This window comes from Ursus maritimus, unplaced genomic scaffold (assembly GCF_017311325.1).
Source record: "Ursus maritimus isolate PB19 unplaced genomic scaffold, ASM1731132v1 scaffold_30, whole genome shotgun sequence".
Taxonomy (NCBI): Eukaryota; Metazoa; Chordata; class Mammalia; order Carnivora; family Ursidae; genus Ursus; species Ursus maritimus.
Window position 1 is genome coordinate 19,309,289 of NW_024425564.1, and position 21,632 is coordinate 19,330,920.

Consider the following 21,632-nt stretch of genomic DNA (forward strand, 5'->3'; position numbering starts at 1 on the left):
GTTTCAGAAATTCTTTTTTTAAAACCACTTACCTATAGATGGCTTAACTTTCCTTAGCTTCCACAAATGCCGTTGAGGCCTTAGGTTCTTGTAAAGAGTTATTGGCTTTTTTTTTTTTTTTTTTAAAGAAGCTAAATCTCCGAAGCTTTTCTCTGGTGATTATGGAGAGCAACGTATGTGGGAGAAAATGGGCCGTTGGAGGTGGCAAATCATTTGATTTTTTTTCCCCTACCCACAGCCCTAGGAACACTCTGCCATAAAGGATTAATTTGCTCATGAGATTTCACTGCAGTTGCCATTAAGAAAAAAACTAACAGAAACAGTACGGCAGAAGCATTTCCAAACCCTGGAGAGAAGAGTCAAGGATTTATGGTGGGAAGCAGAGCAGTCCTTTTTCTCTTTTACAGTGTTCATGAGTTAAGCATCTGAGGTTGATACCACTTGTCTCACACAGGACTTTACATAGACAACTGGAAGCTGACTCTGAGACATGATTATCAGTGGTTGTAGTTTCCCATAGTTTGTCTTCGTGCAGAGAAAAGATTTCATAAAAAAAAAAAAAAAATTCAGACTCCAGGCTTTCCCAGTTTTTAGAAAAGCATTAGAAAAAAATAGCAAGGTATACTGTTGGTCATTGCGTCCACGTGTCTGTCCTCACACTTGGGTTCTGCATGCAGATTGAGGGGCCCTTGCCGCAGAGTCCTGCAGCCTTCCCTTTGCTCCGGGAGAAGGGAGGGCATTGTACTTGGGGTAGAGTGGCATTTTTTCTGAAGCTTTTCCCTAAACCCCTCCACAAACTTTCCACTGAACAGCAGGCAAAATACGAGGACCCTTGGATCTTCCAGGCTGAGGTCGAATGCGCTGCTCACTCCCCTCCCACCCTGAGGACCCCTCCCAGAGCTCAGCGCAGGGCTACCCTTGGTTGTGCCAACTGCTTGATGATGGGAGATGACCCAACCTGAGGGGGCCAGGCAGCAGGAAGGAAAGGGAGCCGGGAAGGGGTGACCGGGGCCAGGATCACCAGGGACATTCTCATTCATCGTCTTCTTCATTCTCACAACGTCCTTGGGAAGCCCTGTTAACTCAGGCCTTCGTAGGTGTGGAAAACCGAAGCCAATAATTTAAATAACTTGCTTTCACGCAACTTACTTCAACCGAATATGTAAAGTATTTAAACCAAATAAAATCTAGGAATTTTATTTAATCCTTGGGTAAAATGAGGGATTTTAATCTCAGCCTGTCTGACAGCCCAGCCACTGTTGGTTTGTGCCACTCCCCACCCCAATCCCTCTCCTATGCCATTGGTAACCGGTAATCCACTTATGAATGAAAACGGGGCAGCTTTCTTGAGGTGAGCCTGTGGCACTTAGTCAAGTAACAATAGTTGTCACTCTCTCTTGTTTAATCTTATAGTGGAGTACGAGAAGGAGTTCTCCCCTGGCCAGCGACACCACAAAGAGTTCAAGTTCAACTTATCCCAGATTCCTGAGGGTGAGGCGGTGACGGCTGCAGAATTCCGAATCTACAAGGACTGTGTTGTGGGGAGTTTTAAAAACCAAACTTTTCTTATCAGCATTTATCAAGTCTTGCAGGAGCATCAGCACAGGTATGAAGGCTCAAGGAACCCCAACGGGTGGGGCCGGCCCCCATTTCTCACCCTGCCATCATCTAACCCCGAGTATGTCTGTGGAAGGTGATTTGGAGGTCAGGGGCAGGACATGAGCATGATGAGGGATGTGTTCTGAATGGTAGTGTTTAGCCAGCAAGACGATTTTTTGTTATTAGAAATGAAGATTTTCCAAATAGTTTTCTTTTCCTGGGCAAGCTAATGGACAGTATTAACTAAGCATCCTTTGTGATCAGAGAACATATGCCTTATGGGGGATAAAACATTCGCCACCATTGTTCAGTGCCTACTTTAAATGATGGGTGAGGGCAGCTAAAATAAATCCATACATTAAAGTTATGTAAGGATGCTTACAATTGATACTAATTCAAGTTAGTGGAAAGCTGTGTGTTTGCATGTAATATATACATATATATGATAAAATATATCTTTGCGTGTGTGTGTGTCTTGAACGTATCTTTTCTCATTTGGATACAAGGGAACAATAGGGGCGCCTGGGTGGCACAGCGGTTAAGCGCCTGCCTTCGGCTCAGGGCGTGATCTCGGCGTTATGGGATCGAGCTCCACATCAGGCTCTTCTGCTAGGAGCCTGCTTCTTCCTCTCCTACTCCCCCTGCTTGTGTTCCCTCTCTCGCTGGCTGTCTCTGTCAAATAAATAAATAAAATCTTAAAAAAAAAAAAAAGGGAACAATAGACTATCCCCCCCCACCCCTGCACCCATGTCTATGATATTCTTGTTTTGAAATGAGACCAGACCATTTTTACAAAAGCACTTTAACAGAGTACATTCTGGGGGCTGTCTACCAATGAAGGAAAACTTCCATGGCGGGATTCCTGGAGGATTAGAAGGGCCAAGAGAAGAAATACTGCAGCAGCTAGTTCAATTCTGTAGCACACAGAAGGCAAGCCAGTGACCTTGATTTGTGCTTAGTATTTGGGGGTCAGTCAGTTTAGTAGTTGGGTGGGAATGTTGGGCCTGTTGCAAAGATTAGCACCACTGCATACTTAGTGTGCATGACGTAGAAACACAGCACGTGGTGGGACAGCCTAGCAATTATATAGGAAACAGGCAGATAACAATTAAAGGAAGACAGTGCAGAGAGGGAGGGAACCCCACATTTACGAATTCTGCGGGGGATTTGCCAGCTTTGGTTTCATACACCAAGTCAAGATTCTTGCTTTACTCTTAGAAGTCTATTGACTTCCCAAGAATGCCCAAAGGATTAGGAATGACTTGGGTTTCTCCTGGACCTATGGATCTGTGGGTGGTTCTGCCGCTAATATGCACACTAAAATAATGACGAACATTAACTTGCCCCATAAAAGGCTTTTTTTGAGAACACTGCCAACATTTGGCCCTTCTGCATATTCAAGTGTGTAATGAGGGAAACAGAAGAAGGAAAGACATGTATCAGGCTTTGGGGACACGTCATGGTGTTGAATATATGTGCTGATGGTTATGAGTTCTTAGTAGGGATAGTTATAAGTAAAATATAGCCACTATGGTATCTATAACAGACCAACATTTCAGGATGAAGGGAAGGTTTCCTGATATCTGATTTTCACCCCTAAATAAAAGTATCATCAATGACCATTAAGGGCCTCTTTTGAAATAATAAATTAATCCCTGGTAGATTTTTGTCTTTTGATATTTCAGAGAGAATCGATACTCAGTGGTGATTCTTTGGACCTGCTTTAGCCATTGATTTGCAATCTGCCTAATTATCTGTCCACTGTATTTATCTGGTAGAAATAACCTACTGGTTTATTTCTGGCTCAGACATTTGTTTGGAATACATGGTTTTCTCTGTTCTGCAGGAAAGGCTTTATAGTGAAAACACCTAATTGAGATTCTTGTAACTATGGGATTTTTCGAAATTATTATTATTTAAAAAATAGAGCTAGCAGACCATTTGTAAGGTTTATATTGAACTCCAGCCAAAAATGAACAGCTGCCTTGTGCTTAAGATGGTGGTGTCATACTTTCTCGAGGCCAGTAGTGAGTTTGGAAAACAAAATCCCAAACAGTCCCAACCTTTGATGACTCTGTCAAAGCAAAGTTGTAATTCTCTGCCTTCTAGGATAGGAGTATTTGGTGATTGAATATGTTTAACTTTTATGCGTAGGAAAGGGCAAATACGGGGAGAATTGGGAGAATTTCATGCTTTCGAAGGGCTCCAGGTTGGCCAACAGGAGATTTGCTTTTCTTATCGGTGGGCCAGGAGCCGAGGCCTCCTGCTGTCTCCTGATGTTCTTCCAGAGGCCTCCAGATTTAACTGCAGGACTCCTTCTGGGGAAGGTTTGATCTCCCCATCTGTACCGTCTTGGGGTGTCCTGGCTAAAAATGATCCTCCAGGCTTGTGAAGAAACTTATTTGTCTAATCTGTGTAAGTGAAATTTGTAGTATTTGATGGATTAACTTAACAAATGTTTGTTTTGCAAAAATAGTTGGCCTCCTTGAAAAAGAAAAACACAAAAAGGCAGGTTTTTCAATGCTGAGTCATACCTCAGCTAAAGCAGAAGAAGTTATTTGTTGGGCCTCTTGGTATAAAAGGCAGCTAAGAAGCCTAACCCAGGGGAGGGTCAGAAAAGATTTTTGAAAGATGGGCCATTGCTCTGAATTCTGCAGAAACATATTCCTCTTACTGATAAGAAATCACCGGACCAGGTAAGTTCAAAAAAGGGACTACTCGAATAGACGGTGCTTTGAGTAAGAACAGGGAAACATTAGATTTATTCAAAACCTGAGAATAAGCCCCTGCAATAGAATCTAAGTCCTGGAAAGATCTGGAGCACCCCATAGAGCACAGTTGGATCAGCAACCCACCAGCGTGTACGGTTAGATCAGAGTAGCACGGGGTGTTAATATCTGATGTTATAAATCATTATGTTTTTATGATGACACTGGTAAAAATTGGCATTTGCATAGCACTTAGGGTTTGGAAAGAGTCTTCTCACATCTTCCCTCACTCGGATTTAACCACTGACCCTATCAGATAAGCAGGGCAGGCATGTTACCTTTTAGAGAATGAAGCATGGCACGAACGAATTTTGCCAAGTCCAAATTAGGCCTTCATTCTTGTCTGCTGTTTCCCAAAAGTCACCCCGATGACATGGCGACAGTCCCAAGATAAAGGTGAAATGCCAGAAAGAGGTCAGCAGTCCCCTGAGGACAAATCCCTCATCTCCATCTGCTTTGCTGTGATGCAAACATCCCAAGGATGCTTCTGGGTGGATGTCCAATGAGATGGCTCTATTGGGGGTGTAGATGTGTCTGTCAGAATTCAGGCCCTGGTTCTTTGACTTACTAGGTTTTTCTACTGTTGATCTATTGAGCAACCATTCACCTGTTAGCAACTTTTCTAGAGGAAGTGTGTGGATGAGAAAAAAGACTAGAACAAATTTTATACAAAAGTATTTGTACTTATTCCAAGTGTTATCTATTTGTCCATTGACTTGACTGTGTTCTCCCACAACTCAGACACACTAAGCTGTCTTCATGCTTGGTGTGTAAAGGCTGCTCTGAATACCTTAGACCTATATTTGTGGTGGTAGCGTGTTGCTTTTCAGAACACGTACTTAGGATCTTTACTGTTATAGTAGCTTTAGATTAATAGTACAATTTTGAGAACTTTGAAGAATATACTTTTCATCTACATTTCGTACTTGGTTAAAGACACTCTTTTACTGTTCTTAATTGAATTTCATATAATTAGAAGGCAAAGTCAAACAGCATCTCTTGAAAGCCAGCCAGAAATGTTTTCAGTGTCTGAAAGATGGCCCTATTCAGTACATGAATTTAGCCCACTTGCTTCTGCTAGTTTTGAAATTCCATATTCTAATCTGTATGTTTTGGTATTTGCATTGCTGGCAGTGATAGTCTGTCTTCTGTGTATATGATAACTTTTCTGCATTCTATCATGATGCAGTCTCTGAAAGACATGTAGAGCAAGAATTGATTCCCAAGTTTAAAATTCAGTTCCTCCTGGTGTAAGCAGTATCACAACCTACTCCTCTGTTTGCAAACAAAGTTTTTTCTTTTTTCTTTTTTTCCTTTTTTAGTTCACGTGTTTTAACCTCATTAGCCTTAGGATGTGAAGAAATGCATCTTTGAATCAAGGTAACAGGGCAATGCTGCCTTAGAGATGGATTTTGAAACTGAGAAAGATTTCCTTAGGTCACCCAGAAGCTGTGCTAGTAGAGTCCCTGGGAAAAATCCCAGACTGAATTAATGTTTAAGCTAGATTTTTGATAAAGTTCACCATTTCTGACCTATTTTACAGAGAGAACATAATTGTTTCTGGAGAGAAAATAACTGTCAAAGGGCAAAAACACATTTTTCTGGAACTTTTAGTTTGATAATGCTTCTCTGAACCATTCACACAGATAGAAAACACAGAAATAAGTGTGGGAAGGGGAATGAGGATGAGTTCAGGTTTGGACAAGTTCAAGACATGAGTAGATGCCCAAAAGGCAGTGGGATATATGAAAGTTTTTAGCTCAGCAGAATGAGCTAACTAGAGTAGTAGATATTGAGATCTTAAGTGAACTAGTGAAGTAGACTAAATAGCCTAGTTGTGTAAGAATAAAAATACATAGGGGTGCCTGGGTGGTGCAGTCGTTAAGCGTCTGCCTTCGGCTCAGGGCGTGATCCCAGCATTCTGGGATCGAGTCCCACATCAGGCTTCTCCGCTAGGAGCCTGCTTCTTCCTCTCCCACTCCCCCTGCTTGTGTCCCCTCTCTCACTGGCTGTCTCTGTCAAATAAATAAAATCTTTTAAAAAAATAAAAATACATAATTGACCTAGTATCATTTATTGAAAATACTATCCTTTTTGCATGCACCGCAGTGGCCTCTTTGTCATAAATCATGTGACCACATATGTGTGGGTCTGGTTCTAAGACCTTTATTCTGTTCCTTTGGTTGACTTTTTCTTGTACCAATCTTATACTCTTTGTTCTCTTAGTTTTATAAGAAGGCTTGATAACTGGTGTATAAATTCTTCAAATTTTGAAACTTTCTTGCTATTTATGGCTGTTTTCATTCCCACATAAATTGTAAAATCAGCATTTTAGTTTCTGCAAAGAAACTTGCTGGGCTTCTGATTGGAATTACATTAAATCTAGAGATCAATTTGGGAAGAAGTGACTCTACTAATACTGAATGTCCCAATCTAAGAATATTGTATTTATTTAAGCTTTCTTTCACTTTTCTCAGTAATATTTTATAATTTTTTGTGTTTTGAATATTTTTACTAGATTATTCTTATTTACAGATCACTAGAATATTCCAGGTTTTGAAGATTTTTTATGCTCTTGTAAATAGTATTATTAGCTTTAAAATTTTTCAGTATCTAATTGTTTTTGCTCACATATAGAAATACAATGGATTTTTGTATATTGATCTTATATCCAGCAACCTTGCAAATTCACATAGTCACTCTAAAATTTTTTTTGTGCAAAATTTTGGAATTTCTATAAATATAATCATGTCATCTATAAATATCAGTTTTAGTTCATCTTTTATAATTCTTATATTTTTCTTCCTCTATCTTTCTTGTTTTATTATGCTGACTGGACACCCAGTACAATTTTGAATTTGAGTCAGATTTCTGTCTCAGAAATCCCCCTAAATGTTGAATCTAATAGGGGAAAGCTTTAATAATATTTTACCATTAAGGATGTTGTTTGCTAAAAATGTTTTTGTAGATACTCTTTATTAGAATAAAGAGCTTCTCTATTTCTAGCTTGCTAAGAGTTTTTTAATATTAGAAATTGGTGTGGAATTTTATTTAAAAATTTCTGATCTTTTTCTCTAAGTGTTAATGTGATATACTATTTTAAATGATTTCCAAATGTTAAACCAACCTACCGTCCCTGGAACAAGCCCAACTTGTGATTTATTAACCTTTTCATATAAGGCTAGATTGAAGGATCATGTCTGATAACTCTATTATCTGGATCACCTATGGGTCTGTTCCCATTATCTATTTGTTCCCTTGATTTTTCCTCATTTGGTTTTACTTCTTTGCATGCCTGATAATTTTTTTAAATAAATTCTGGCCATTATCTATGGAAAATATTTATAGATACTGTTATCTCTTTCCAGAGTGGATTTCATTTTCTTCTGGAAGGCAGACAAAATACAGAGTGATCGCCTCAGTCTTTTGTTCCAGTTGGGGTATTTAAGGATCTGTTAAGGATTATCTGTTTCTGTTTTTTCCCTTTCTCCTAGAGTTTAGCCCTTTAGGGGTCTGAAGGTCTAGGATGTTTACCAGAGCTCCTCTTCCTTGGTGGGCTCTGAACTCTAATTTTTAACTCCCCAGCATTGAGAAACTGCCAAAAACTCTGCTTGGCTTTTTGTCCTCTAAGCAGTTTCTTTCTGCTTGTTTTCTCAGCTTCCTACTCTGTGCATGCACAGCCTAACATTTGGCAAATCTCTCAGATGGAAATGTTGGAGTTCAAGGCAGCCAGGACTTCAAGAGCCAAGGGCCTATAGGAAGTGAACCCAAACTCTTATGAGCTCACTTTTATGCAGCCCCTTTCCCCTGGGACCTTAGCCTTTCAGGTCCAAGCTTCCTGAAGCTCCAATTTTTGTTCCTATCCAGTGATCTTACTCCAAGTGTTAGGCTGCTGCTCCTTTCTGTTTGATACTCATGCATCACGCCAAGAAGGATCAAATCCCCTGAAATGAAAAGGCAATAGAAAGACAATACAAATGCAGGGCTCAGCTCCATGTATTTTTCTTCTCCCTGTGATCTTGACCCATCAAGTGTTGACTGGCTTGGTTGCTCTGAGATGACTACAAAAAGTTTATTTTTTTAGTTGTCCTGAGTGGGAGTGTTAGTTTGATACATCATAACCAGAAGCATATGTCTTCAAAACATAGGATTTTTATTTTTTTATTTTGAAATTTTCTAATGAAGCCCCACAAATGTTGATATGTGATTCATTAACCAAATGGTGTAGTTTGGGAAACAAGACTCGAACCTGGCAGTTGATCACATTCCAGGATCTAGGAGAGTAATTTCCTTAGAACAGCATTTCTTATGGATTGATTGCTCTATGAATGCTGTTGTATTTTCAGTGCTGCTTGCTGAAGTGAAGCGACCTGAACCTTCATCTTCACTGAGGTGTAAGTGGGATACCTGCGACTGTGCTCCTTGTTGAAGAGAAGGGCAAATTTGAGAAAGCCAGGATGGGAGAACCTTATTGTAGCTGAGGCAGAGGGAAATCAGAGCCTTTTATCTCTGTGCCCAGCCACACCTGTTTCTCTTTCTCTATCTGGCTTTCACAAGTACGGTCCTCAGGGACTCCTGAAATCTTACTTGCTGATTTGATCATCTCTGGCATGCTCAGTGTGGGCCTCAGGCAAGCATTGAGCTTTTCAGTATTTGTTCCTTTGCCCTTGAAAAAAGGGATAATACCCCTGACCCACAGCTCAGGTTATGTAACTAGTTAGTTTTGTCTTTTTAGTCGAGTCCTATAATACCTAGAATGATCTACCTGAAATTAAAACAAAAAATGCAAGCAGCTACCAAACCCTTATTCCTTAGCCTAAGTTCTGTTCTTTGCAAAGGCACAGCGTGGAAGAGAATATTGTAGAGAGGAATTAAAGTTATCATAAAGAGGTTTATACACTCAAAAGAATGCTGCATTTGGGGGAGAGGGAGAGTCAGGGTGTGGTGGGCAAGAGAAACAGTTGTTTGGGGACTGTTTACCCATTTGGTAAACATGCAAGAGAAAAGGAAATCAGTCTTTATTTCTGGAAACTATGCCTTCTGTAGTATTCATTTCCAGAAACAGATTGCTTTAGTCACTTGCATCTTCTTACCAGGATGTCCAGCCTTGCGGGAGGCCGGCCACGGTAGTGGCTAAGATTATCTTCCGAGACATCTTTTTTTTTTTTTAAGTCCCAAATGAACAGCATTTTTCCTGTTTTGTTTCCCCATATTGTACAGGTTATGGAAATGTAGGATTGGTGATGAAAATAAGACATAACGTTTGCACATAACGTCTTGAAAATGTGGCAGAAGTTCTCAATCTGTGCTTGATCACTAGGGCATGTTAGAGTATATCCCAGTGAAGGAGAGCACTGTTTTGTTTATGTGGCCGAAGAGGTCAGGTTAGGTAGCCGTGAATTTATATAAAGTAACCTGCTCTCCCCCTCCCTCCCTGTCTTGGACACAAGAAGCAGGCCTTCCAATAATACTGCTGCTTTGGACTTGATCTTTCTTGTGATTCTGATTATTAGTCTAACTTGATAACTCCCTGAGGGTAAGGCCATTCCATAAGACAATCAAACATTTACTTGTGGAACAGTCTACATTTGCTTTGTACTATTTGAGAGAGAGGAGCAAGAAATCTTGAACAGGCAGCTTTGAACTTGAAGTCTAAACACCAGGTGAGGGTAATACTAGTCCTATTTAAGGGAGCAGGGCTGTGCTGTAGGTCAGTGGCTCTCGCAATGTGGTTCCCAGACCAGCGGCAGCTGCAGCATCACCTGGGAACCCATTGACAGAAATGCAAATTCTCAGGCCCCACCCCAGAAACTCTGGGGGCGGGCGCAGTGGTCAGTGCGTTAACAAGTCCGCCAGGGGATTCCAACATAGGCTGAACTGGAGAACCACTGCTATGATGATGAAAGCGTGGGCAACACTGGAGCCGAGGTGCTTGGGTTCAAATCTCTGCTCTGCACTTACTTGCTCTAGGACTGTGAGCAAGCTACTTAACCTCTTTGTGCCTTGGTTTCCCTATCTGTAAACCCGTGATGGCATGAATAGTATGTACCTCTTATGATGGTTGTGAGGAGTTAGCATAATTAAAAGCACCCATGTAGGAAACACTATGTAAGGGCTAGCTAGGTTCATATTCTGTCAGCAAAGTGATTTGTATTTGTTTGTGAAGATGAAATATTTCATAGAGCTAAGGTGCCCTTGATATTTGAGACATCTCTTTATACCATGCTAATGCCTGAGGTGAAAATTTGTTAATATCAAGTGGCATAAAATCAACAAGAGCTTAGCTAATTATATAATAATGTGCATTTGCCCTTTTACTCAAATCCACGTGTGGGTAGCAGCTTACCCTGATTTGTGCTCTATTTTCAAATAGCCTATTCTTTCCTATCCTTTTAGTGGTAGATGTTTAAACATAATCCTCTATATATGATACATTACCTAAGAAGAAAGTAAAAACGCTTGCTTTACTGTCTAATTTTACAAGATGATTGGCTTTTGACTTCCATTGTCTTTGAAATTTCAGTTTGCCTCATTGCATAAATTTGGTTTATGAGTGTTTTTTTTTTAATATCTTAGTGTACCATTAAGTCTAGACATAAATGGCAAAGGAATGTTCTGAAGAAATAAAAGAACAAAACCACAGGCTCACCTTATCAAATATCTCATAAATCTGCTTGCTTCAAACATATAAATTTCACTTTATCAAGAGCACTTCTTTCCAAGAAAGTGGTTAGTAGTAAGCAGAGTTGCACTTTGTCGAGGACAGTGTGACCTTCATGGGTGCCATTTGTCAAGAAAGACCAAATCTGACCACTTGGAGCTCAGATACTGCTCTTCTCCAAGGGTGAAAAAGAAAAAGGCCCACTGTGTTTGTCATGGTGCTTTCTACCTCTCAGCCTGATGGGAGTATCATCTACAAGGGCAGGTGCTTTGGAGGCTTGTATTGGAAGAGACCACATGGGGTGACTTTGCCCACACACAGTTCTACAGGTGTTGTGAGTGACTTGCTGGTCAGTCAACTCTAGCCCCAGGGTGAATTGGTGAAATTTGATAGAAATTTCTAGATTTTCTAGAAATCTCTTGTTAGACTTATTAACAGTTTAATTTTCCCAGGAAGATCGCAGTAGGAGGAATCTCATGCCCTCAAAGTGGGATAATGCCGAAAATGAAATTGTATTCTTGAAGATAGAATGCATATCCATCATGAAACGTGGGGTTCTGTGAGTTGGTAGAGAATAAAATGAATGGTAAATTCTTTCAAAATTCTCCCTCTGGTTTCAGAATTTTCTTTCGTGGTATGTTAACTTGAGCATGTCAGTCATCCCAATAGGAAGATCCAAAGAATCCAGTTGTGGTGGTCACTTTGGCCAGACCCTAGGATTCTTTATCGACTGGTGACACATGGTTTAGATAAGAGCCACAGAACCTTCACTGTGCTGAAGTGAGATTTAGAAGGGAACCCTGGGTTTGTTACATGATAAAAGCAGGTGCATCTTACTGGAGGCTACACCATCACAGTCAGGAGACTGTACAGGCTGTATGTCATTGACACAAAGTAAATAGATGTGGGTCAGACCCGACCCTTTTCAGTGGCTTGCCATGAATAGTGTCTCTTAAATACCTGTGCTATTTGAAGGAAGCACTGAGGTGAGCCAATGAGGTTGTTCTTTCAAGCTGTAATTTTGTCCATTCTTTTTTTTTTTTAAGTTCCTCAGGCTGTGTGAATGTGTGTCGGTGGTGTTCTCAGGCTAGAGAGAGAATCTTCTGCGTGGGAGAAAGAGTAGAGCAAGACTGGGAAGGTCACAGGAGTTCCAGCAGCAGGCGGCAGCCATCTTTGGTCCCTTCTTGCACATACCTTTCACCCCTTCCTACCCTGGCCTTGATAGGAGAACCTGCTCGTGATTTCCGATCATGTGCCAGCTCAAGTCTCTTAACGTGGTTCTGTGTCCAGCTGATGTGGGCATCTGTGCACAGTGGATTTGATCCCTTAGCTTATTCTGAGCCCTCGTTCAGGATTTTCATCCTGTGCCCTGTGCTCCTCTGGACTCTGCTTTTTAGATAGGTGGTGGCTAAGAGTGTGGGCTCTGATGGTAAGTTCTGGTCACCCCACTTCATACCTGTGTGACCTCCCTACACCTAAGCTCTGTTGGCTCCATGCCCTCAGCTGTAGAAAAGACAGTAATAAGACCTGCCTCTTTGGGGTCCCCAAGGAATAAAGGAGAGGCTCTTGGTGCATCCCACATATTGAAGGCACACGGTAAATATTTGCTGCTCCTCTTCCATTTAGTCCAGTTATTTGAAGGGCGTGCTCTACCGCTCCTTCCTTCCGTCGACCCGAGCATCCTAGATCTAATAAACATCAAAATTTGAGGCTGCCTCACTGCTGGCGAGCTACAGAGTTTCGTTTCATCTTTCCCGGCTCAGCCGTCAGCCTGCGTTTGTGTAGCCCCTGGTCTCTTAGCGGTGAGGACCAGCGTTCTCCTTGTTGCACAGCCGCGGAAGGTGGTGGACAAACAACACATGCCTGGGGACGCAGCGTGACTCTGGAGCAGGCTGGAGAGAAAGCCAGGCTGCCCGCGTCCACGGTCCCCCCTCACCTGTGGATCTCACTCCCTCCACCTCATGACTGTTCATCCTCCTTAGTGCCTTCCGGTTTTACCCCAAGTTTAGTTTGGGATTCATGTTTTCCCCTTCAATTCATGTCCTTCTCCTTCTCTCTGTTTCTCTCCTTTTTTGGACGATGGACTTCTGTCCCACCCTGCACTTTCTCTTGTCATAGACTCCCATTTCCTTTTTCGTAAACCCTACTTTTTTCAAATAAAAGTTCATTCTAGCTCTTTGTACCAGCTCTGCCACACTCCCAACTGGGACTGTACTTTCCTGCATCCTCGTGATACGTGTTCAAGAATCGTTTGCCAGGTGCGTCACCCAAGCTCTGTAAACAGTGACAAGTGACCCCCTGCCCAGCTTGAGCCCTGGAATCTCACTCGCGTCTTCATTCCAGAGGGTGCCGCTCAGACGCGACATGCCTGTGCTGCCTTTGGGACGAGGGCCACTTTTCCCACAGTGTCTGTGTTATTCCTGGATGAGGGTCTTCCGAACTTCCAGAACAGAATTTATGTCTTTTATATCTTCACTTCAAAGCTTTGGACTTGCAGTCCCTCTTGCTGTTTTTCCATGAACACCCCTGCCTCCCTGCTCATGGTTACCTCGGTGCCGGGGTAATTTGTCAACAGGAGGCATGACACACGCACGTCGTCGGAGAGCGCTTTAAAGATGGCAGGCCTCAGTGTGGCCCCCACGGACTCTGGTCAGCAGCTGAGTAAACTCCTTTCTCTGTACCTACTGTTTTAAGCTTGGAAAGACAGCAGTAGAGCTGCTCTCTAACTCTAAGGCATGTAAACAGGAAAAATTGTTTCCACTCAGCCATCAGAGACGTTAACTCGGACTGCTTCACTGGCCTCACAAATATTTGGTGGGGTAGAGAGAAGTTGTATTCACTTGCCACCGGTTGTCTTTCTTAATAATCTCAAATGGCAGCATGATGGTATGGAAAACTGAATTGGCTGGCTTTTCCTCGCTAGCTAGTTCTCTCACTAGCTTTTCGATCTTAGTTGCATGGCTGTAACCTCAAGTCTGAGTCTGATTCCCCAGCCGTACAATGGGGGTCATAATATTCTGCCAGCTCTCAGGGTTGTTATAAGGCAAGCAAAGTGCATGAAAGCCCTTTATAACCATTTTTTTTTAAGATTTTATTCATTTATTCATGAGAGAGAGAGAAAGGCAGAGGGAGAAGCAGACTCCCCACTGAGCAGGGAGCCCGATGTGGGACTCGATCCCAGGACCCTGGGACCATGACCTGAGCTGAAGGCAGAAGCTTAACCAATAACCGATTTCAATGTACAGTATTCGTATTGCAATGTTCATCCTAAATGCAGTGTTCTAGTAATTTTTCTATCCTGTAAAAGATGGCGCCAGGGGATTTGAATCTTTCCATGGCCAAAATGGTGCCCTGCCCTGTCCTGGGAATTCCCGGCCATTTCATGTCAGTGACCCTGGGATGTCAAGTCGGATTCCGAGTGTCCCTGAGACACATAAAGGGGACCATCCCCTAACACTGCTCTATTACGACGTGTGCAGGAGCGGGAAGAAACCCTCACTCCATCTCACAACTGCTAGGATTATGTTAGTTGAAAACTGTAAAAAATTAAAATAAAATAAATAAAAATATATGTATATAACTACTCCCTGTTGAGCCCAATGGAAGGAATGGATTCCGAGTTTGCCTACAAGAAGCCCAACCAGGGCTCATATCTGTGCTAACATGAACTTTTTTTTTAAGTTCCACGTGTGCTAACACTGCACATTTTTTATTTTTTAAAAAAGATTTATTTATTTGAGAGAGAGAAAGCACAAGCGGGGTGAGGGACAGAGGGAGAAGCAGGCTCCCCACTGAGCAGGGAACCTGAGGCGAGGCTCCGTCCCAGGACCCTGGGATCATGACCTGAGCTGAAGGCAGATGCTCAACCAACTGAGCCACCAGGTGCCCCTGGGATGAACTTGAAAATCACTCAACGTCCACCCACGGCTACCCCATCCACATGAGCAGGGGCCCACGCTCAGCGTGGACCGCTCAAAGGCCTTAATTAAAAGCAAGGAACTGATGATTACTCACAAATACGATGTGGCTTCTTGTTTCTCCTTATTTCACAGGAACTAACATACGAAGATTGTCGGGTCCTCATTTTACAAAAAGAAAAAGTGAACAAAGCCACAACTTTTTTTTTTCTCATATGAATCCTGATTTTAATATTTTCCTAATCCTTTTCCTCATGCCCCTCTCCGCTCTCTTTTTAGAGTTTGCCATTAAGTAAGCAACAATATGACTTTCTTCCTCCTGCCCTCCCTTCCCTCCTTCCTTATTTCCCAGAAAGACTCAGCATGAACAGCCATAGCACGGCCTTTGATGAAGTTGAGGGACCCCCTGTGCTTGGGAGACAACTCATTTCTCGGAGACTCTCTGGCACAGATGCCTCTCCAGACCGTGTCATGCATGTGTCCCGGGTGTCCCACGAGCCAGAGCCACGGCTGGGCACCGTACATGGCGCCTACGGGGTAGACCCCATCTGACACTGGCGTTTTCATTCTAACGCCAGGGCAGGACAGAGGCAATGGGCCGAGAGAGTGGTGTGCGACTCACCACACCATGTTTTCTTTCTTTCAGAGACTCTGACTTATTTTTGCTGGACACCCGTGTGGTGTGGGCCTCAGAAGAAGGCTGGCTGGAATTTGATATCACAGCCACTAGCAATCTGTGGGTCGTGACCCCACAGCACAACATGGGGCTTCAGCTGAGTGTGGTGACTCGGGATGGTAAGTTTGCCAAAGTCGGTGAACAGCGTTCATCCGTTTCGTTTGCAACAGTTATGGTAGAACCATGGTTTCCGGTGGAGACCATGGCTCCAGGATGACCTCACTTACTGTTGTTCCCTCATAACTGCTACCAAAAAGCAAAATCCCTCCCGGGGGTCTCCAGGAAGGACTTGGCAATAAGTAGGTGGCCTGAGTTCCAGGGACAACCACGGAAAACAGGTCACAGAGGCAGGGGAGCCCAGTCTATGTTCTGACTGTTGGGTTGAAAGTAGGTCTGCAGGAGAACCCTTCCAGCACCCCCTCCTCCTGCAGCACCAAAGCTCCACCGCTCAGGGTCCCCACACCAGTCCTCAGATGGGGCGCACTCTGCTGGTGAAGTCCGTTCCCTTGCTGGTTGGGAGGCATATAAGCAGAAAGAATGCTTGTGTAGGGAGAAGTCTATTGGGAATGGGAGGGCCTGGGAGTTCACGCCTTGCTTTGATTCACAGAACTTCGGAAGGAGTGTTTTGATTTTGCTCTGAGCATGCATCCTGCTTGTCCCTCACGCTCCCTCTGTGTGACGGGCACCTGGGTGGTGAGGGGGGTCAGCCGGGCAGCTGCAGGAACCAGTGTTCATGCGATAAAGACAGCTGTGCTGTGGTTTGCATTCAAGGACTCACCATCAACCCTCGAGCGGCAGGCCTGGTAGGCAGAGACGGCCCTTACGACAAGCAGCCCTTCATGGTGGCCTTCTTCAAGGTCAGCGAGGTCCACGTGCGCACCACGAGGTCGGCCCCCGGGCGGCGGCGACAGCAGAGCCGCAATCGCTCCACCCAGTCCCAGGACGTGTCACGGGTCTCCAGCGCTTCGGGTAGGTTCGGGTGGGGCTCGTGTGTTCGGGAAGCCTGGTTGGGGTTGGGCCTCAGTGAGAACAAGGACATGCTGATGGTGTCGGCTGTTGCACAGCTTCTGCCCAGAAAGACAAAGCCTCACAGGTGCCTCATCACAGCCACCAATTATCTAGAAGGGTTCCTACGGCCATCAGAGGGGACCTTTGTTCTCCAGGGGCTGAGTCCAGAGACTGAAGACATCCCAAGTGTTTGGTTTTCCGGAAGCGCATCCTTCCATTTGATAAGATTTCTCCAACTCCTCTTTCATTCACGTAAAGATCCTGAGAACACCTGGATTTGCTTCTAGTTGTGCTACGCCTGGGAGGTGGTGTTGTACAAACAACCTCGTGTATTTGCATAGGATGGACTTGTATTTGTCAGTGCTCTTGGCTGAAAGTGATGGGAAGTCAGCTCAAACAACCGTCTCTGATAGATTTCGTTGGTTCATTGAACTGGGAAGTCGAGGGTTCTAGCTTTAGGCCTGGCTAGATTCATGGGCTCACATGGTGTTAGGAATCTTGCTTTTTCTTCTTTTTTGCCTTCTTGGTGGCGTTCTCAGCAAGACCATCTCTGCATGGTGGTAAGGAAGGCAACTGGTAGGCCCAGGATCTTATCCCCCTTGGTAAGCATGGCACAGTGTGGGTGTTTCTGTGTTTACCACTAGAAAGCTTCAGAAGAGAACATCTCTTTCGTGGTTGTAGCTTCAGTAGGAAGCCCAGCTGAGGGCAAGCGCTCACCCCTGGAGCTAGGGAATGGGCAGGTTCCAAGGGCGGGAGAGACGCAGCTCCTGCTTGAGTGTCGATTCAGTGGTCCTTCAGAGATGTCTCCCCCCATGCTGTACCTTTTTAGGAAGCAGTACAGGAGTCCTCATCAAAACACGAAAGAGAGGGGAGCAGGTGTTCCCTCCTGATATGAGTGCACACAGCTAGTAAGTACTGCATACAAACAGAGAGGCATCTTACTGTAAAGCCGAGGCTTGCAAGTCCGGGGTCTCCGCGAGCTGTTGAAAGAGCCCAGGATTCAAGCATGAAGTTGAAGATTTGCGGTGGGATTTGCAGTCAGAGATGTGGCTTCCCTTGTTACTACTCCTTGACTTTGGGCAAATCCATTTCAGCTCCCAGTTTACTCATCCATTAAGTGGGGATGGTTAGCAGTTGGGTAGATTTGCGGGAATTAAAGGAGAAGCATTTGATCCGGTCCCTACTAACACTCGAAGAGTAGTTGCGTCCAGTTGTGGGAAGCAGGGGCTGAGGTGTATGTTAGGACCTTGGAAAGGATGTACAATCCTTCTGGAAGATGTGTCATTTCTTCCAGGTGCCTGTTTAAAAGTATCGTCAGTGGCCAGGAAGACTTCACACAACTTCCCAGAGTACTCAACTTCTCTTTGGGAGGAAGTCTCTCCAGTTTAGGTTCTGACTTAATAAACCATTTCTCTTACGAGTAATTTAGCTGTGGGGCTGGAGGACCTACCACCCAGTATGAGGTGACATTTTGCTGCTTTTGTCATCCTGGTGTTTCTTGGAAGCATGGCACAGTGTGGGTGTTTCTGTGTTTACCACTAGAAAGAGGCGGGCTTTAAAAAAAAAAAAAAGAAAGGAGGAAAAAGAAGAAGAAATGATTGCTTTTCTTTATTCTCCTCAGAGGAAGCCTGCTTCAGGGCATGAGGACGCTTCGATTCATTAATGAACTGTGGTCACTTTGGTGCTGGGGCCCCAGACATAAAGGCAGCTCTTGGAACGTGGATTGCTTTTTAAAATTGAAATTTCACTTGATTTATTCAACACCCCCTCCCCGAAGTACACACACCAGATTTTGTAATTGGGAAAACATGTCTCTGATTTTAGTTTTACCCGTGTCATCCAATTATTCTCTTCCAAGTCCCTTTCCCCTTTTTTCTTTCAATTCAATAAGTTTCCATTAAATATGAGCATTAAAGTTGATCGAATGTGTAATGAGAGGCAAGTGTATCTGCTTTTTCTTGGTCTTCCCACCCCCACCTCCCAACCTGGTGCTTGCACACGTGCTTTGCTCCTTCCAGTGGTACTAGGACAAAAGAGTTCATGACAAATACCTCTAGCCTCACCTGTTCAAAGGCCAGAACCACCCACCACCACCACCACGACCACCAAGAGGGTATTTACCAAGAAGGATCCTCCTTCCTTCTTATTAGCTTCAAAGACCCTCTCAGGCAGTCCGCGAAATTGGTCGGGTTAGGCCCACTTAAGTGCTTCTTTATATATTTGGCATTTTCTTCCTTATTTATCCTTGCTATTAACGGGAGCAGACAGACAATGGCAGAGGTTGCTCCTGCAGAAGGGAATTCCAGAGAGACGGCCCGCTGCCCAGAGAAATGGGTCGCCCGGTTTGTGCTTTCCATCCAGGCCACTGTAGGACCAGATGGTGCCAGGCCTTCGTGGACCAGGTGGACGCAGCTGAAACAGAACGTCGTGGTCTCTGGTGTGACTCCAGGCAGGACTTTCCCTTTGTAAACCTTCTGGAAGTTTGAAGGAAGAGACTACTTAGCCTCTGCTGCCCCCCTTCTTCCACAGAGGGCTCCCAGGGAATTAGTATTTCTCCGTTGAAACCACCACCACCGGAAGCCCATCAGAGACCATCCTGCATCTGGGCAAAGAAGTGAATGTAATCCATCAAGTTGCCTGTCATCAGGGTGAAACATGGCAGGGAAATACAGGGCTATTTTTGGAACCGAGCTGCAGATGCCTGGGCCGGCAGGGCAAGTCCACCACGAGGGAGAGGCCAAGAGCTCCCCCCCACCCCACCGCCCACCAGAATCTGCTCTCACATCTGTACTTGGCCTTCAAGCCGGACTTTGCAAACACATGCACCGAAGTGTGGGTTTGGATCGAAGGCACCCTGGATGGTTTTCAGTTGCCCTCGCTTCTCTGCAGCTGTCTGCTCCCAGTGAATGATGGATGTTGGCTGTGTCACCTTCTCCAGTGGGCTCGGAGATCATCTGGACAGCATTGTTTATCACTTTTGCACATGCTTTATGAGTCACGGTCCAAGCCGTGCTGTGCAGCCCCGTTGGGGATTCCAGTGAATCTGGCCGTTCTTTCTCAGCCTCCGTTTCTACCAGCCTACTGCCCTGGGACAGTCTGCCCTCGGGTCTGTTAGCTCTCAAGTGCTGGTCTTTCTGGTTGCTTCCAATCACCCTCTTCTAGAGTAGCTTTCTCTCGGGGTTCATTGCTTCATCTTCTGGGGGCCTGTGACACCACCTGGCCTGTTCATTACCAGGGCTGGGCACAAATGGCCTTGAGGGATGGTTCCGTGGGGGGGCTCGAGATACCAATCGAGCTCATTTCCCAGGATCTTCCCAAGACCTTGCTGCAGAGGGAGTCGTTAATGCCATGTCAAGTCAGTTGGTGAGTCTGAGGTTCTCTGCCAGGTCAACCTGCTGGCTGCCAGCACTGTGACTTGGAATTGCTCTTTGTTTTGGCAGATGACAGCTTGGGAGATTTTCTGCCACTTTTAACAATTCGTGTAAAATTAGACGACCTTCAGGCCTCTTACATCCTTGATGTTTTTGTTGCCACCACACACCTCTGCCAGCCATCGGCGAACCAGCAAGTTCCCAAGACCCTGTCTGTCCTTTGGAATGAGTCCTTTGTTGCTTCCAATGCTGTGTGCCCTTTTTCCTTCTAGCTCTTTCCAACTCACCCAAACATGTGTCTTTAAGGATCTTGGGCCAGGGAGGGAATTGCGGGTCTGGTATATTTAGATGCTATTGACCTTGTTGATAGTTCAGATCTTGTAGCTCTTGAGCTTCCGATTGGGACCACTCAGTATGCTCCCAGCATAAGAAAGGTAACCGGACTTCATCACTTGCCAAACAGCGGTTTGGGAATTTTATGATGACTATGGAACCTTGCTGTAGATTTCAGGGAACTCCAGTCAGTAAGCTGGGGACCTCACCCTGACAGATCAATGTTTATTTGGCCTTTTAGTTCCTGACAGGTGTCCCCACTAGGTCATCATGTGCGTCCATGCGTTGGTATGCCAACGCCGAGTGGGCTGACCCTCCATGCACCTCCAGAGCTTGAGAAGAATGGATCCAGGTCAGTGCTTTGAGGTAGCTGTTTATGGTTCTTCAAAGGAATTGGGAGTTGTCATTTGTAGTTTTGATCTTAAATGAAAATTTTAGGGCCTGCAACTAGGCTTCCAGATGTCTTGGCCAAGAGGTAGAGGCTTGTTCAGGGCTTTCTAAATGAACTCAAATCTTAATTCTCCACAGCTATGGCAGACAGGCATGGCATTAGTGATTCAAAAGTTAAAATTGTTTCAAACTCCATATTTATAATATTTGACTCTCATTTGCCATTCAGCTCCTTTGGGATAAAAGTTATCAAGGAGTGATAGGTTCCCTTCTACCCCATCCCTAGGTTTACCCCTTATGAACGTACTAATGGCCAGTGGTACCGAAAGGCAGTAATAGAGAGGCATAAACAGAGCTGTAAGAGGCCTGAATAATTCCCCAACTACCACCAACTCCCGAGAGGGTGCTGGGGGCCAGGAGACTCGGTCTAGGGGGAACAGCGAGAGCAGAGGTGCTTCAAGTACAGGAAGTCTTAGTGCTCAGTCTCTGAGAGAAGCCTTTGTCTATTTTCAAGATACTTAATCTCTGTATTCTTTGATAATCAAGATAAAGGCTGAGAAGACGCCAAAGTCCATCCAACTTACGTGAAGCAGGAGATCTTGAAATCCTGGCCCCACAAACGAACAGGACCTCGCTTTTGCTTCTCAGTCTAACCATCCAGGGTGTAAACAAAATCTAGATTCTGAAAATCAAGCTCCCCACACCCCAACACTTGATGAGATTGACACCAGAACGCAGAATCTCAGCGTGGTTCCACAGTGTCCAGGGCACGAGGAGCCAGGCTTTCTCTAGCATGTGCTCAGCGGCCCTGTTGGTTCCACAGGCTAAGGGGGAGCCAGAGACGGGCTGAGACGGGCTGAGAAGGCCGGGAGATGTGGAGAGATCAGTGGAGATGGAGGTACCCTTTCA

General features: G+C 44.5%; 1 protein-coding gene across 1 annotated transcript in view; it reads left to right on the plus strand.

The window, feature by feature from the left end:
* Positions 1-21,632, plus strand: part of BMP6 (bone morphogenetic protein 6) — a 148,002-nt gene that overhangs the window by 118,318 nt on the left and 8,052 nt on the right. Inside the window, exons 2-4 of the mRNA XM_040645033.1 lie at positions 1,414-1,606; positions 15,592-15,740; positions 16,393-16,590. Of these exons, the coding sequence (XP_040500967.1) occupies positions 1,414-1,606; positions 15,592-15,740; positions 16,393-16,590 (540 nt within the window). The remainder of the gene's footprint in view (positions 1-1,413; positions 1,607-15,591; positions 15,741-16,392; positions 16,591-21,632) is intronic.